At 28.5% G+C, this 15689-nt stretch overlaps 1 protein-coding gene across 5 annotated transcripts in view; it reads left to right on the top strand.

The window, feature by feature from the left end:
• Positions 1-14518, top strand: part of LOC118196360 (tRNA:m(4)X modification enzyme TRM13 homolog) — a 51595-nt gene extending 37077 nt beyond the window's left edge. For 4 of the 5 annotated variants that reach the window (XM_035367801.2, XM_035367797.2, XM_035367799.2 and 1 more), the window contains exons 8-14: positions 1013-1085; positions 2681-2755; positions 6546-6647; positions 6918-6984; positions 11022-11179; positions 11611-11677; positions 14273-14518. In XM_035367801.2, coding sequence (XP_035223692.2) covers positions 1013-1085; positions 2681-2755; positions 6546-6647; positions 6918-6984; positions 11022-11179; positions 11611-11677; positions 14273-14459 — 729 coding nt within the window. In that variant the 3' untranslated portion in view covers positions 14460-14518. The remainder of the gene's footprint in view (positions 1-1012; positions 1086-2680; positions 2756-6545; positions 6648-6917; positions 6985-11021; positions 11180-11610; positions 11678-14272) is intronic. The other variant, XM_035367798.2, reaches the window with a different exon arrangement.
• Positions 14519-15689: the final 1171 nt, after the last annotated feature.

Genomic DNA, 15689 nt, shown 5'->3' with positions numbered 1-15689 from the left:
ACCTACAGAAGTGCATTGATACTAGAGGAGACTACTTTGAACACTCCTAAAATTTCATAAGTATAACTTTTCAAAAATTTCAGAGTGATCCTTATAAATGTTTAATTTTTTCCCTCTCTTTGTGAACTACTAATTCTAATTTAAGAAATTAAAGAGAGAAACAATATGGTGATTGAAAAAGGTTGGTCAATTCGTGGACTGTTTTGCTTACACTTAAATAAGCAATTCAGCTTGGATATTTATGACTGTAATATCTGTTTGGTATGGAAGCACTTGAAATTTACTGATCTAAAAGTCTTTTTGAGGTTGTTTGTAGAAAAAGAGAAGTATAAGTAGTCTGTCAGGCAAATTTATTTGAATCAAAATTGGGATAGAGTTTAGACAGGTAGCAATTGTGTGCTAGCCATAATTACATAACACAAATCAGTCCTGAAATTGAAAATTTCCATCAGTAATGCTTGTTATCATTATAAATATCTGTTCAGTATTAGTTAGTGTCTAATAATACACCTTTTTTCAACTGATTGTTGTGTTAATTTCTTGCTATATAAGAATTTATTGATACCTGATAGTAATTCCTCTTATGAAATCTGAGTACTTCATACTGACTCAGAAGCCTAAATTTGTTTCTAGATTTTTTTTAAATTCATTAAATTATTTATGCAGTATTTTGGTTGTTTGTTATGCAGATTTTTGGGTCTGTTTATAGCTGAATATATATAGATATGGCTATGAAATAATGTTACTTTAACGGGCATTCAATTTCTGATAGGTAAATTGTCTGGCTGTATGAGTTTTGGAGATTTTTTTCTGTGTATAATATGAATACAAACTAGTTCCTTTTAAAGTGTACTTTAAAAATAATCCATTTTAAGACAGACAGCCTTCAAATGCTTTTTGATAATAAATCACTAGTAACCATTTTATTAAAAAAGCAGATTTTGCAATGACAGTTACCAGACTTTGTAATGACTGTTACTTGATATTTTAAGTTTTTTCTCATTTTTTGTAGAGTGACAACAAATTTAAAGGATGTGATCTTCTGATTCAAAGGATAAGGATTGATATTCAACATCTGCACATAGGTAGAACTTTTATTTATCATAATTAAAAAAAAATTAAGAATATTTGTGTCAGTATTAAAAAAATAACCTGTCAGTAGAATTTAGTAGTTATAATATATATGAAAGTATTAATGTATTTATGAAAATAAGATTAAAAAATTGTTGTATTTTATACTTTTAGTTTTATTACATGTTTAGCAAATATCATTTATTGTGTTTTAGTGTTTAACTATATGGTGTTTAACATTTTGTGCCCATATTTCTTGTGTTGCAAAATGCAAGAAAATTTTGTTTCCTTATGTACTTTTTAAATAAGCTTTCAGTCTTGCCAGGAATTATTGTAAAATAAATTTGATCCTTACATTTATAACATCATCATCAAACTGATTACTATTTCCTGTTTATAGATGACACTATATAGCTTCAAGTAAATTTCATTCTTTTTTCATAAGCAGTATGGCCATTTCAAAATATTGTTAAAATTTTAGATATTTTGCTCATAACTGTGTGCAGGCTATATACACCACCAAATAAATAGTAATTCCTCTTATTGTCTCATCATTCATAATCCAACTATTTCTTGTAATTCTGCCAACCTTGATAATTTTAATATTTGTGTATACAGAAAGGATGTTGATATTCCAGTCTAAACCTCCTACACTGTGAATTAATATTGTCCATGCTTTGATAATATCCACAATAATATTTTTTTACTTTAATAAAAGTTTTTAAATTGAAAATAAAGGGGAGGAGGTTTATTTTCTTGTGAATTTGCTAATGGAAAAGTTATATCTAAATAAAATTTTATTTCTTTTTAATGCACTGAATTAGACTTTAAAACTAGCATTCGTAATTCTTAGCTATTTTAAGATAATATTAGACTGCTTCTTATGTAGTCTTGCTTTAAACAGCTGTATTTTTGTCAAGACTTTTTACCATAAATTTAATTTCTGTTGCCACTTCTTGGAAAAAATGCAGTGCATTGCAGTCAGAACATATTACTTTGCACCGAAAGTAAGTTTAATTGAGAACACTGCTAGTCAATTTCAAAAGCTTTCAAACTTGTGCTTCTGTCTGATTGTTGTCTGTGCTTTCTGATTCATAATCTTTTCTTCCCCTTCCAGATCAATAAGTTCCAAATAAAAGTCACAGATTTTAGCTAGATAAATGTTAAGCAATTTTTAACAATATATACAGATATATATATATATATATATTATTTTGATTGCTGTGTATAAATGCTATTTTGTTAAACAGCTATTTCTTTATCCAATCTACATTTCAGTTTTTAGGGACTGATTAATCAGGATTCTGCTCTGTTTGCAATCTTCTGTATTATTTGTACTGAAGTATTATCTTCCTCAATACAGAAAAATTATAATGAATGTATTTCTGATTAATATAATAATTATAACTGCATTTCTGGTACTGTCAACAAATTGAAACACACATTTGATTATTAATTTTTTTTTATATTTTTATTTATATAGCAAATATAAAATAATTTTTTAGAATTAATTGGAATATATATTTCAGATTATTCAGATTTACATTTTGGACAACTTACTGAAGACAACTAAAATATGAAAATTAACAATAATTTCATGTCTTAACAGGTAAAATTGAGAGCATTGCAGAAAAGTTAAATAAAGTTGTTGGTGTGAGCAAACACCTGTGTGGAGCAGCAACAGGTATGTTTTCCATAGCTTTCATCTTCAGTGAATTTTCACTACCTCATGTATTAAGTAACAAGAAGAATTTAAATGAAAATTACAAAATCTTGTTTCTGAAAATTTACAGGAAGATTATATGAAGAGCATAACATTTTTTTATGCATTTGAAGTATAGCTATTTTTAACATTTAATTTATAGTAATAAATAAGATTTGTTGATTAAGCAATGACAAGTGATTGATAACTCATGGTAGTTAAATTAAAAAGGATTGATACGTAGTTTCTGTGGGAAAAAAATTCCAACAATTTATCCTTATTTCAAACTCAGCATTGTAATTTTGGAAGTGAATGATTTCAACATCTGTAAAATGTTCCGGAATTTTTTTCATTAATCAATTGATGTATAGAGATATACACTTGCTATATAGAGATACAGACACTTCTTGACTGAAGCTATATGCAGACAGTGTTGTAGGTGTAGCCTATGAAGTTACTTAATTACGCTGCTATACCATTTTAAATTAACTGAGCAGATCATTTTACCAATTGACTCATGCCCTGAAAGAAAAAAAATGTTTAATGATTAAAGATTTAAAAAAAAAAATTGCAAAACTCATAAAGCTGTAAATTTGGTAAATGCAAAGCATTTGTTGGTTAATCGTGGGTTTTACAGGGCCAGTACCTGATAATTCAATATCAAGGTATTTGTAATCATATTTACATAAAAAATTCATGAAATCATCCTTGCATATGCATTTACTATGGAAGAATGTTTCTAGCACCACTGTGGATGATATGAATAATTAATAAAAGAATGTCCTAATGTATTAAAAACGTGTCCCATTTTGATAAATCTTTCCACAAGTTTAGTGATATTCTTGAACAAGAAATTAAGTATTAAATTGAGTATCATTTGTCTTTCAGAGTCCTGGCGAACTGTTTTCTGTCTGGCGATATACTTTTTATGTATTTCTTTTTATTTGTTTATTTGCTTTATTTTTGGAGGAAGGAAGTGGAAATAAATGTAAAATCTTTCATAAAGGCATGTCTGTATGTCTTGGTAATAACCTGTGCATAACAATATTAACTTCACTTTTATTGAATAATCTTTGCTAAGTCTAACTGCCAGCTACTTTGTTTCTTTCAAATGAACCGATTAGCAGATCAAGTGATAAAATCCACAAAAAAAAAAAAAAAAAAAAAAAAGCAAAATGATCAAGAAGGTTTAGTTAGTAACATCTTTATGGATAAACAACCAAAATTAATTTAGGTTAAAATAACATGCCAAATAACGATTTTTGGAGAAGTTAAACAACAAGAATCAAGAATTTACAAACGCTACGCTGATTCATGTTGTTTATCTTCTCCAATAACCAAAATTAATTTCATGACTGTGAATGGTGCTAACTACCAAAATGCAGCTAAAATTTTACTCCTGTTTTCTAAGCTCTCATAATATATGCTGAGTTCCATGGTGGTTTTGTGATATCTCTTTGGCAGTAAATTTTGATTTGTCCTCAGATATATGAGGGTTGCTGTTTATATTTCATGTCTAATAAGGAAAATTAAAATGTTTATGATTGAAATTGTTTTTTATTGTCTTTCAAAATATTCTCTATGAAGATCAATACACTTTTGCATGCATTTGAACCAACTTTCGAAGCACTTTTCCACTCCGATTGAGGTAATTCCAAAACATGCATTTGGAATGTATCAACCGCTTCTTTGGGTGTCACAAATCGCTGACCATGTAATTTATTTTTTATGTGCGGAAATAAAAAACTCATTGGGTGATAAATCAAGACAATGTGGTGGATGACCCATCAATTCGATGTTTTGGTTCGTCACAAATTCCTTTGTTTGAGCCAATGTGTGAGAGCTCTCATTGTCATGATGAAGAATGATTCGCCTCTTCTTCTTCTTTTGAATTTCTCTGATGACTTCTGGCAAACAAATGGTTGTGTACCATTCGGAATCGAGCATCCTGTGTAGCTTTAATGTTATTGTAATTACATGACCTGTAATGCCGAAGAAACAAAGAACCATTTGCTTCCATGTGCTTCTTCCGCGAACAACTCTTGTTGGATTTGACCCCATACAGTTGACTGCTGTTTTGTTTTGGGCTCATATGCACATATCCATGATTTGTCACCCGTGTAGTGTTATACGCAGCCTTTGATGCATCTTGAATGTATTTTTACAATATTTCCTTGTACCATTCAACATTGAGCCGCCTTTTGAGTTTTTATAAGATTATATGGGATCCAACGCGAACAAATTTTTTTTTACGGCCAAATGTTCATATAATATTTTATTGATGCTTGTCATACTAATACCCAAAGATGCCTCAATCTCACGGTATGTCACATGATGATCTTGCTTTATCAGTTCATGTACTGCATTGATATTTTCTGGCACAACATTCGATTTTGGACGATCTTCACTGAATTCATCCTGGAGCGAACGTCGACCATAATTGAATTCATTATATCGAACAGTTTTACAGTGCTGTAGGATGGTGCTTTACCAATGTATAAAGATTTAAGTTCATCAAAGCACTCTTGTCTTGATGATCCAGTAAAATACTAGTAACTATCGAAATATTATTTATTTAAAAGGAACCTACATTCCAATAACAATATATAGTAATATTAACATTACAGAATCTAATAAGATGTATTCATTTCTACTTCCCTGTAATCTTGACTGCTCTTATTGTACTTCCTAGGACTCAAATCATTCAGTACTGCTGGAACTGCTTGCTGTCTGTGTTGTTTGCAACAGCTTGCAAGTCGTTGCTATCTTGACCATTGTCATCATCTTTATCGCTGATTGTTCTGTCTTCTCATGTGCAATAATCATCAAAACCATCAAGAGCATTACATATCCCCATTTTCTTAAAGCTATTCACTATAACTGCTTTCTTGATCAGAATCCATGTACCAGAAATCCACGAGTAAATCATATAGTAAGACAAAAACAACCACTATGTGAATGAATCCATTTTAAAGTTTAGAGAGCCTGCTTTCTAAATGCCTTGAAAAAGGGGGAAAATATCTCAAAATTAAAACACTTTTCACAGTTTTGTGCTAAAATGCTAGGGGAGAGGGAATATGAATAAATATGGTATTTATGGGACATTCTTTAGAGGCAATACTTTAGGAAATTGTGTAAATGTGTTGTCTGCATTCAAAGTGAACACCTTATTATACTAATCTCTTAATCCTAGTTATTGGATTGCTAGTATTGTATAGTTTTAACTGTAAAAATCTTTTATGTAGCAGATAGCTAAATTTGCACTAAAATTGAATTTGTTTATTTGTTTGAGCATTGTATTTATGTATGCTTTGAGGCAGAACAACTTCATAAACAATTTTAACCTATGTGGCAAATTAACTACAAATTATTAATTATGTGGCAAATTACTGACAAATTAAATAATATATGTGGCAAATTAACTTGCATTTAAATGGTTGACTAGGTATAAAAATTAAAGCAGTTGTTTAAGCTTTAGTGTTTCCTAACGGAATTTTAACCTTTTTATGGTCATCAGCAAGCCCAGTTCAAAATCTACAACAGGCAGATATCACACATATTTGGAAGGAATATTGCTTAATCTCATAACCACCAAAGGATTAATGTATAGAATTTTAACTAATGCCCCTAAACATCTTTCTTATTTAAGTATTTGAAAGAAATTTAATTAATATGATTTTGTGTAAGAATCCATTGAAAATGTGTACAAAATCTGTTATCACTAAAATAAATCTGTTACCAGTCAACAAAGTGTAAGATATTTATGTTTCAGATTTAATCTCAAAACTCAGCAGTTTAAAAGAAATGCGTCATGACAGCCTGAATAAAATATTTTTATCATCCATTTGCCTATGTGTTGCCATTCAGGAAAAATGTAAGATATTTAATTTTTTTTCAACCTTAATCTGTCTGTTATTGATTAACAAGCTAAAGTATTTAAAGGCTCTAATTGCAGTTCTTTATCTGCATGATTATCAATTACTAGCTAGACCTGTGAAATTACGCTAGCTTGGCTGATTAAAATCATCAGATTTTTTTTATAATAACTATAAGCTGGATGTGCAAGCATTCTCATATACATAAGCTTTTTATTATTTAAAATGTTTATTGTAACAAAATGAACTCTCTTAATTTTTTTTAATAGATTTAGCTCTGAAATGCTTGATGGATACTTTAGAAGTTGAGCAAAATGAAGAAAAGTTGAAACACAAGCAAGTATTTCTTTTTCAAACATTTGGACCAAGAAATGAAATTGCAATTTCTTTGTTTAAGATATGATCTTGAATAGCTTATAGCAGTAGTCTCAAACTGTAACCTGTTGGCCAGATGTATCTTCCAAAGCAATTTTATGCAGCTTGTGAATATACTTCAGTTATCCTGTTCTGTGTGATTTAGATATATCATACATTCAGCGCATGTGAATTGCAATACATTGTTTATTAGGAGACTAGCAAAACATTAGCAGTCATTACATTCCAACTAAGTTCAAAGATAGCATTGGCACACAGCCAAAAGTACATAACATATAGCAACTTTCTCACTGGTACATAAAAGAAACTACTAAAAAAAGGGCATTCATCATGAATCGGTATAAATCTTGAAAATATAAATAACATTATAGACTTAGAGATATGGACTGAGAGTATGTTGTTGTTATTTATTCTCGAGTGTAATCCCTCTCATAAACTTTTCTCTGAAAATTTGGATAGTTCTCTTTATTTGTTTGTTTTTATATTGGGTTATTTAGTGGTTAGTTCAACATATTAAAATTATTTGAAATGAATGTCAGTCTGTAAATTTGATATTTAGCAGTTTGTACGACATTTAAATTACAATGTATAGCCTACAAAATACTCTAAATTTAAATGCTCTAAATTTGAATTTTTTCCCTTGCATTATTATTTCAGTTATTTATGTGTTTTGATAAATATTTGGTAAGTGAAATTTGAAAAAAAAAAAAAAAAAAAAAAAAAAGTTTACTTTTATTTGGTTTAAAAAAGCATGCCCCATCAGCCACTTTGAAGTTGTGTTCAGCCCACATGTGGTTTGAAACAACTGGCATATAGGATGATGTTGATATTTGAATTTATTATTAAGAGTTCTTAGTTAGGGTTAACTTCATCATACTTGATAACCTTACACATTTATGAGTTTTTTTATGTCTAAGATTTTTTTAACATCTTATTTCTTCATTACTGTTCTTAATATTATGTGAAAATTCATGATACTTTAATATGTTTAAGATGACAAGTATTTAATGATTTTTATAGTTATTCAAATACACATTTTTGGTAAAGTATGGGACATACCAAACAATTTGATAACATGGACTGTGAAGTGTGTATCATTAACATAAATTTACATTAAATGATATATATGCAAGAAAGCTGGCATGGCATATGCAGTATTTTTTCGCTATGGAAGTAAAGAACAACTTGTGGCTTGTAGAAAGTTGTCTTGCTTCATTCATATAAGAGCAAGAATTTTATCGAATATAGTGTAATTTATGTTAGCTGTAATGGAATTTCAACAAGTGTTTTCCATATTAATTATCAGTTAAAAAATTCTACTTTTGGTGAAAAGTTTGACAAGCAGAAATTCAAAATGGGAGATTTTTAGAATATTAAATTTATTTTTTATATCTGTACCACTTTCAGTTTCTCTGTTAATGTACAAAAAGGTATACAGTTATTGTTACAAAAAAGTTATTATTCTATTAAAAATAACCTGAGAATATTTTTCTGTCATAATACTGATTAAATTATAGATTGCATTTTCAGCATGCTTGATACTCTTTAATGATTGCCAAAAAAAGATATGACAATCAACATTAAAGAAAGTTTTAGCAAAACTTAATGCTACTTTACCCCTTAATCTTCTGCCTTCTATTACTAATATTCTTTCATACACAGTAAAATAAATATGGTTGAAAATTATAGTCTTTTTTTAAGTCATGAATGAGCATCTTTATTAGGAAACTCATGAATATTAAAATTAAACTTTCATTGAAATCAGATGTGTAAATTATTTTTCAAATAAAAGTTTCTGTTTCAATTAGGTGTGTAAGATTGTAGAGCCTTCTAATTTGCATTTTTAGAACTCAGAATATGAAAATAATAATAATAATAATAATAATAATAATAATAATATGCTATATATTTTTTTTAATGTCACACATATTTATTTACAGTAAAAGTGTTAACTTAAAATTATAATGAACAATAACATTTATAACTGTAGATCAATAAATTCTGTTAGCAAAATGTATTTTTTATTAAATCTGAAAAAAAGAATTTAATATTGAGCTGAATTAAGATGTGGCATTATTTTAATATTGCCAGCTTTAAATATGAATGACTGTGCTGAACTGTAATTCTTGAGAAAATGTAGTAATGCTTTTTCTTTAGTTACTTGCTGTGAATTTCTTTAAAAATCCCAAATTATCCTACATACAAATTAAAATTTTTTTTATGTGAATTTAAACTTTTGTAATTAAATTGCTTTACTGATTGTCAGATATATTCATTTACGTTATTGATAAAAGATCTTATTTAATACAGAAATGAATAGTATAAATAGGAATATCTAATTGGGGGGAATTCTTTGAATGATAAAAAATGGTGGGAGTTTTTTTATTTTATTTTATTTTATTTTTATTTCAGTCTGCATGGTTAAAGTTCATTTTCATAATATATAGGTGACATCAACTTGCAAAATTTTATTAAAGTTTTCTATTTTATACTAATGTAAATATTACATAGTTTAAATGTTTTATTTCTCAAAATTCATAATTATGAATTTCTCTTTATAGAAGTAACTTGTAAGGTTACTGTTATTTTTCATTAATTCAGCTATTTTATGTTTTGGACCTTTACTGTCACTTCTGTCTTCTATTTCCATGCCAGAATGCAAATCTAACTGAGTATTTAAACTGAGATTGTTAGATTCTAGGACAGAGTGTGTTTCTGCTTCTTGAGGCCACATTACTAGGTTTCACTAGCTCAGATGAAATTGTATTATTCGGCTTTACTTTATAGTGTCGACATTTAAATTGTTACACCAGTGAGACGTTTGAGCCAACTTTGCATTAAAGCAGTTGTGCAGCCTTTGTCTACTAGACTTAATTTTAATCTGAAATTTGAATTTACTATTACTGTATGTTGCATCTCTACAAATGGTTGGCTGATCCCGTTAAGCATGAGACATACATTTATTTTCACAGTTCTGATTTAAAAAGTTTATTAAATCTTATCAAGATTCTGTAGCTTTGTTCAGACACAGCGAAAATTTGCTAAACATTTGTTAGGAGTTTGATTCTAGTTTATGCTACTGAAACAAGTCAAACTTTATAAACTTTTTTGTTTTGTATGTTTTTTGCTTGATGAAATATTTTTACATTAAACTATTTCTTAGAGAAGTAAATAGAATTTTAAAAGAGCAAAAAGAAAAGAATGAGTTGTAATACATTTATGAGCAGTCAAATCCCCTGTTAGCAGATATTTACAGGATCGAAGATTTTTCTGTTATCGAGGAGTGCAGTCTAAAAATGCATGCACTGGTCTACTACGTAATAAACCTAGTAATGCTCAAGGATTTTCAAACTGTCGCATAAAAATAATTCTCTGAAGTATCTCTTAATGGAAATTAAACAATGTATTCCTCTCACTCAAAACTGTAATTTAGTGCTAGATGGATTGATTGGCTTCTGTTTTATTGGTTAATGGAAATTGGTTCAGTGTTAAAGATATCAGTTTACTTTTATACTTCATGATCATTTTGTTAAACTTAGCAAAAGTTATCATTTTTAATGATAATTTTTTATAAAATTATGTATTCAAACTAATATATAGTTAGCTATGATTTTACTTGTATTTTAATTAAACTTATCAATAGATATAAGATAAGAAAAGATAGAATACTGTTATTTAGGGAGAAAAAAGAAACCGATATAAAGCTCAGAAATAGAACTACTTCTTAATTTTCTTTTAATTTTGTGTTGATTGAATAAAAGAAATGAACTGGCTGATATTTTGCATAATTGTGTATGATACATATAAAATGCTCCTGAAGATTAAAGATAAAAAAAAAAAAATTACTTAATAAAAATAAAAACTTAAATACTTAATAAAATAAAATACTTAATAAAAAATACAAGAAAAGAAATTACTTCTTTAAATTGTATTTATGATTATTCAATTAATATGAAATTATTTCTGAACATTTGATTTTTTCTCATTTCATGTTTCAGGGCACTGGGAATGGTGATGGCCTTATGTTGTCACCACAGATGTACATGGAGCACATATATAGGTAAAGAGTTTATGAAAGAGCATGGTATTTCTGAAAGAGATTTCAAAATTATGTGCTGTATAGCAAGCTGGGGTACTTGTGGCCTGAGAAAAACAGGTATTGTCTCTTGCCAAGAATTGTTAGAGTTTTTAAAAATGTGATAATTATAAACTGACTTTTAATTTCTGATAGCATTATATATTTCATATTTGAAAAACTTATTTAAAATTGTACTTAATTAAAATACTAAGGTAATAAGTTAGCAATTTTGAGGTTAAAGCTTCTTCTCTATTAATACTTTTATGTATAGAGAATGTTTTAAAATTTTATTTTTATATGTGATAAATAAGAAAATATTTTTTTAGTGAAAGAAAAGATAACCATATTTTCAGAAATAGAATTTAAATGTTATACTTAGTACACCTCTTCTACTGTGTATCATTCTAAAAACAGTTTGATTTTAAATTCCATGCCAGAACTTTGCAATTTCTAAAAAAAAAAAAAAAAATTTTTTTTTTTTTTTTAAATAATATATGTTATTATTTTAGATAAAAGTGAGAATCCTCCTAATCAAGATCATTGTGAAAATTTACAAGATGATAAACTTTTAAATAGGTGAGTTCATTGTTATATTATTAATGTGACCGATAGACAGTTGACCTATTTAAATCTCAGTTCAGTGTCTATCAAAATTAAAATAACTTCAGTTTGCCAATAATTAAAGACCTAGAGCTAGGATAACAGATAAATGGCATTTCTTTGATTACTTAATTTATCAGTATTATCAATATTATAAGAAACATCAGTGCACATTTTACATCAGTAGTTGATGCCAAAATGTTTTTAAGCATATTTTCAATAATGTAAGCCAGTGGGATCTTTAAACTGTATTCCATGAAACTCTGGAATTGCATGACTCCATTAGCTGAAATCAAAATCTGAAAGAATATGCCAATCGAATCAATCAGATATAAATCAAACATCAGGAAATCCTGCTCAGTCAGACCTAAATAAGGCAGCCTTGGGGGATAACATAGAAGAATCATTCATCAGCCTGTGTACATTTCTAGTGTCCATTAATTATAAAATATAAAGATAATTAATATTTTGTTGAGAAGGCTGTCTAGTTCTGAGTGCCAGCTAATTGACTTCTAATTACCTGTGTTCTTAATGGAATGCATTTGGGTGAATCTCTACCTTATGTATAAAGTTTCTATCAGGGGGGGGGATTGCAAGAACTTCAGCTGGCTGAATCATTTCCTGGCATTTTGATAATGTATCATAGTTACCATCTTCAGCTGATAGCTTCAAGCTAAATACAAAGTAAAAATCATTTATCAGTTGCATTTCATAGTTTGTAGTAGATTGTGGCCTAGGAAAAAAAATAATAAGGATTGAATAAAACTCTAGTACATGCTGCTTTTCTCTGATGCAATCAATTTTAATGGAGTTCTTTTTAATAATATATGCATTGTGTGCAGTAAGAGAAAAACTACAAGATTAGGGATTGTAGATTAAAGAAGAAGGTTATATTTAACCAGCAAAACCATAATATATGAAATCTTATGTTGATTCTTAATGCTGTAGTATCTTTTACATTTGATCTTCAGCATGTTCTTTTTGTTATAATTAGAGATTGTACTGTTTGGTTCGTATTTCTGTACTTTCAGAAATAATTGTACAGTAGGTAAATCAACAATACATTATTCAGTAGTAGTATTTAAGTTGTATTTGATAAATTAATTACTAAATTTATGAATTTTTTGTTTAAATTGTTCAATAAAAAATTATAACAAATTCCTGATTTTCTTTCATTTTCTGCTTAAATATTACCAAACAATGATATATTTTCAATGATTTGATATTTATTTTTCTGAGGTGGTAAAAGTTCTATAAAAATAATTAAATAAAACATGATTTTATAGATTTCTCATTTCAACAAAATTTGAAGACTATGGGTAACAGATATAATTGGGGGGAACAGCCTGTAAAGTTATTAGTGATAATAATTTAACACTTATCAGCAATACTTTAAGACTTAAATTATTGCTTAAAGTATTGCTGATAAGTAATTGGGGGCAATACATCAGTCTGGGAATACTGCCAATGATATGGTAAATGCTATACAGTCAAAAGTCGTTAATTCGGAAACCCATAATCCGGACCTCAAAGCTAAAAACTTTCTGCGCATGCGCCGCGTTGGCAAATGCGCACAGGCGTTTTACGCGTGCGCGTAAGACCTTGACTACTGCGCATATGCGTGTGCGCAAGTGCAGAATACGTTTTCGCCTGCGCGTTTAATGTATAACGGACGGTGTAAGCTATAATTATCTAATTATCTATTTCAGTTAATGTTAATGATTGCGTTGTTCCTTAATCTTCGAATTGGATCCCGCTTATTATTTTTTGCAGACTGTAAGAGCAATTTTATAAAAGTAAACTTGAACTTTCGATTATGTCAAATAGAATTTCCGATGCTGGAACTTCCAAAGGATCTACAAAACGAAAGTATGTTTCGATGTCCAACAAACAAAAAGTGGAATTGCTGCAAAAAGTGGATAAAGACATGAAGAATGTGACAGAGAGGTTAGTGAAAACGAAAAAATTTCGATTGACAAGTTAGTCGGTATTCTCGGCACAGCAATTAACGGGACTTGAACAGCGGGACTTTGTAACTGAACAAGAAATTATGTCTGTTTATAGAATTAAAGAGAAAGTATTATCACATAAAATGAAGCAACTTAAACAACTTACATTGAAAGAAATGTTTAATAAAGTAAACAAATAAATATTAAGCTCTTTTTTTTTTTTTTTTTTTTTTTTTTTTTTTGTAAATTTTGATACCCTTTAGATCATAATTGTTCTTTATTTCATAAATTACGGTTTCATATTTTTAATTTTAGAATTTCTGCATGCCATCTTACGAGATTTAAACTGATGGTCTATAATCCGGAAAAATCGATAATCCGGAATCGCCGAAGTCCCGACGTGTCTGGATTAACGACTTTTGACTGTATCATCTTTTATATATATATATATATATATATATATAAATTCTCAAATTTTACCCTCCAGAGTGCAGTTTTTTAAAATTGTTGCTCATCAGATTCTAAGTGGAATATTTAAAAATTTTTGTAAAATTTTAATGGTTTTGCATTATTTTAATATTAGATGCAAATAATGTGATGCATTTTTTAAATTTAATTTTAGGTATATCAAATTAAATTTGACGCATGAAGAGCGAGAAAAAATTGGTTTGCAGAGCAAAAGACTTATAGATGCAGGGCGTGTTAATTTTTTACAAAAACAAGGGTACGATGTACAGATAATTAATTATGTGGATAAATCTGTATCTCTAGAAAATGCAGCTCTTGTTGCTTTATATAAAGGGAAGTGATGAACCTCTTGTGTTATTTTTTACATATTAAAATAAATTTGAATGAATGTTTTACTAAATGAGTGGTTTTTATCTTTCTTTTATTTTCGAAGAAAATAATTTATTAAGTCCTTCTTTGCTTAAGCATTTGATATTACCTTAGACAAAAATTCAGTCTTATTAAATAAGCATATTTGTGCCATACATAATTCTTCCATAAACATTTTGATCAAATTATTCTTGTATCTTAAGTAAACTTTACGAGACATAAGGTAATCGCAAACCAGATGATAAATCATATTTTGCAAAAAATACACATTATCAGATAAGATCTGCCCATTCAAGATTCTTCTTGCTGTGCATATTTATTTCTAAGCATTTAAAGATTTCAGCATTTGACATGCCCAGACTTTTATTATTACAATAATTTTTGGTGCTTTTCTATTATGCACCTGCCACACATTTTGATGGTACTATTGTAATGTGTTTAATTATTCTTGTTTACACAGACATGCATATAGTTCCCTGATAATATTATGTCACCTGGAAACCCTCCAATCATGATGGAGGAGAACTTGGCTTTTTGGCATGTGTTTGGCTTCACTTTCAAGGAGCCAAAAAAGGTGGCCATGTACATAACAGAAAAGTACCTAATTTTCATATACGCCAGTCTTTTGTTCATTGTAAAATTATTTTGAGAAAGGATTTTATCATTATCTAAATCTGACATACAGATGCAGTCACACTGACATTTACACCCTTAGACTATCAAAACAATGTTAGAGTGCATGAACATAATACACTCTGTCCTAAAAGTCTTAAAATTTATAAAATTACCCAATTAAAATGTTTATTTAAAATACATGTGCCTTGCATCTGAGTAAATATTTAATAAAAAAATCAATTTGTCTTTTAGAAAAAATAAAAATAGAAAAAATGTGTGCCTCAAAAGTTTATAGACAAATGTCATTTTACGCAAATTGGTTAGCAACAATCATGATGGAGAACTTGTGCCTTTTATTTGATAATTCCGTCATTCAAATCTATAATTTAAAAAAAAAAAAAAGATAATTTGAACCGCATTTAAATATCTGTGTAGTTAGTTGTGCCACACAATTTTCTGATGCTGGAGTTAAAGAGAATTCTGAAATTTATATTACAGGGTTATGTCATCTGGAAGCCCAAATTTGAAATTTGTTTTATTATCGATTTCATATTTTGTAAAACTTTAACGAATTTTTGATTAACAAA

Source organism: Stegodyphus dumicola, chromosome 1, assembly GCF_044657685.1.
Source record: "Stegodyphus dumicola isolate Sdum_Otavi_A_Nest chromosome 1, ASM4465768v1".
Classification (NCBI taxonomy): domain Eukaryota; kingdom Metazoa; phylum Arthropoda; class Arachnida; order Araneae; family Eresidae; genus Stegodyphus; species Stegodyphus dumicola.
The sequence above is the reverse complement of the archived record's forward strand: the minus strand, read 5'-3'. Positions and strand labels throughout refer to the sequence as shown.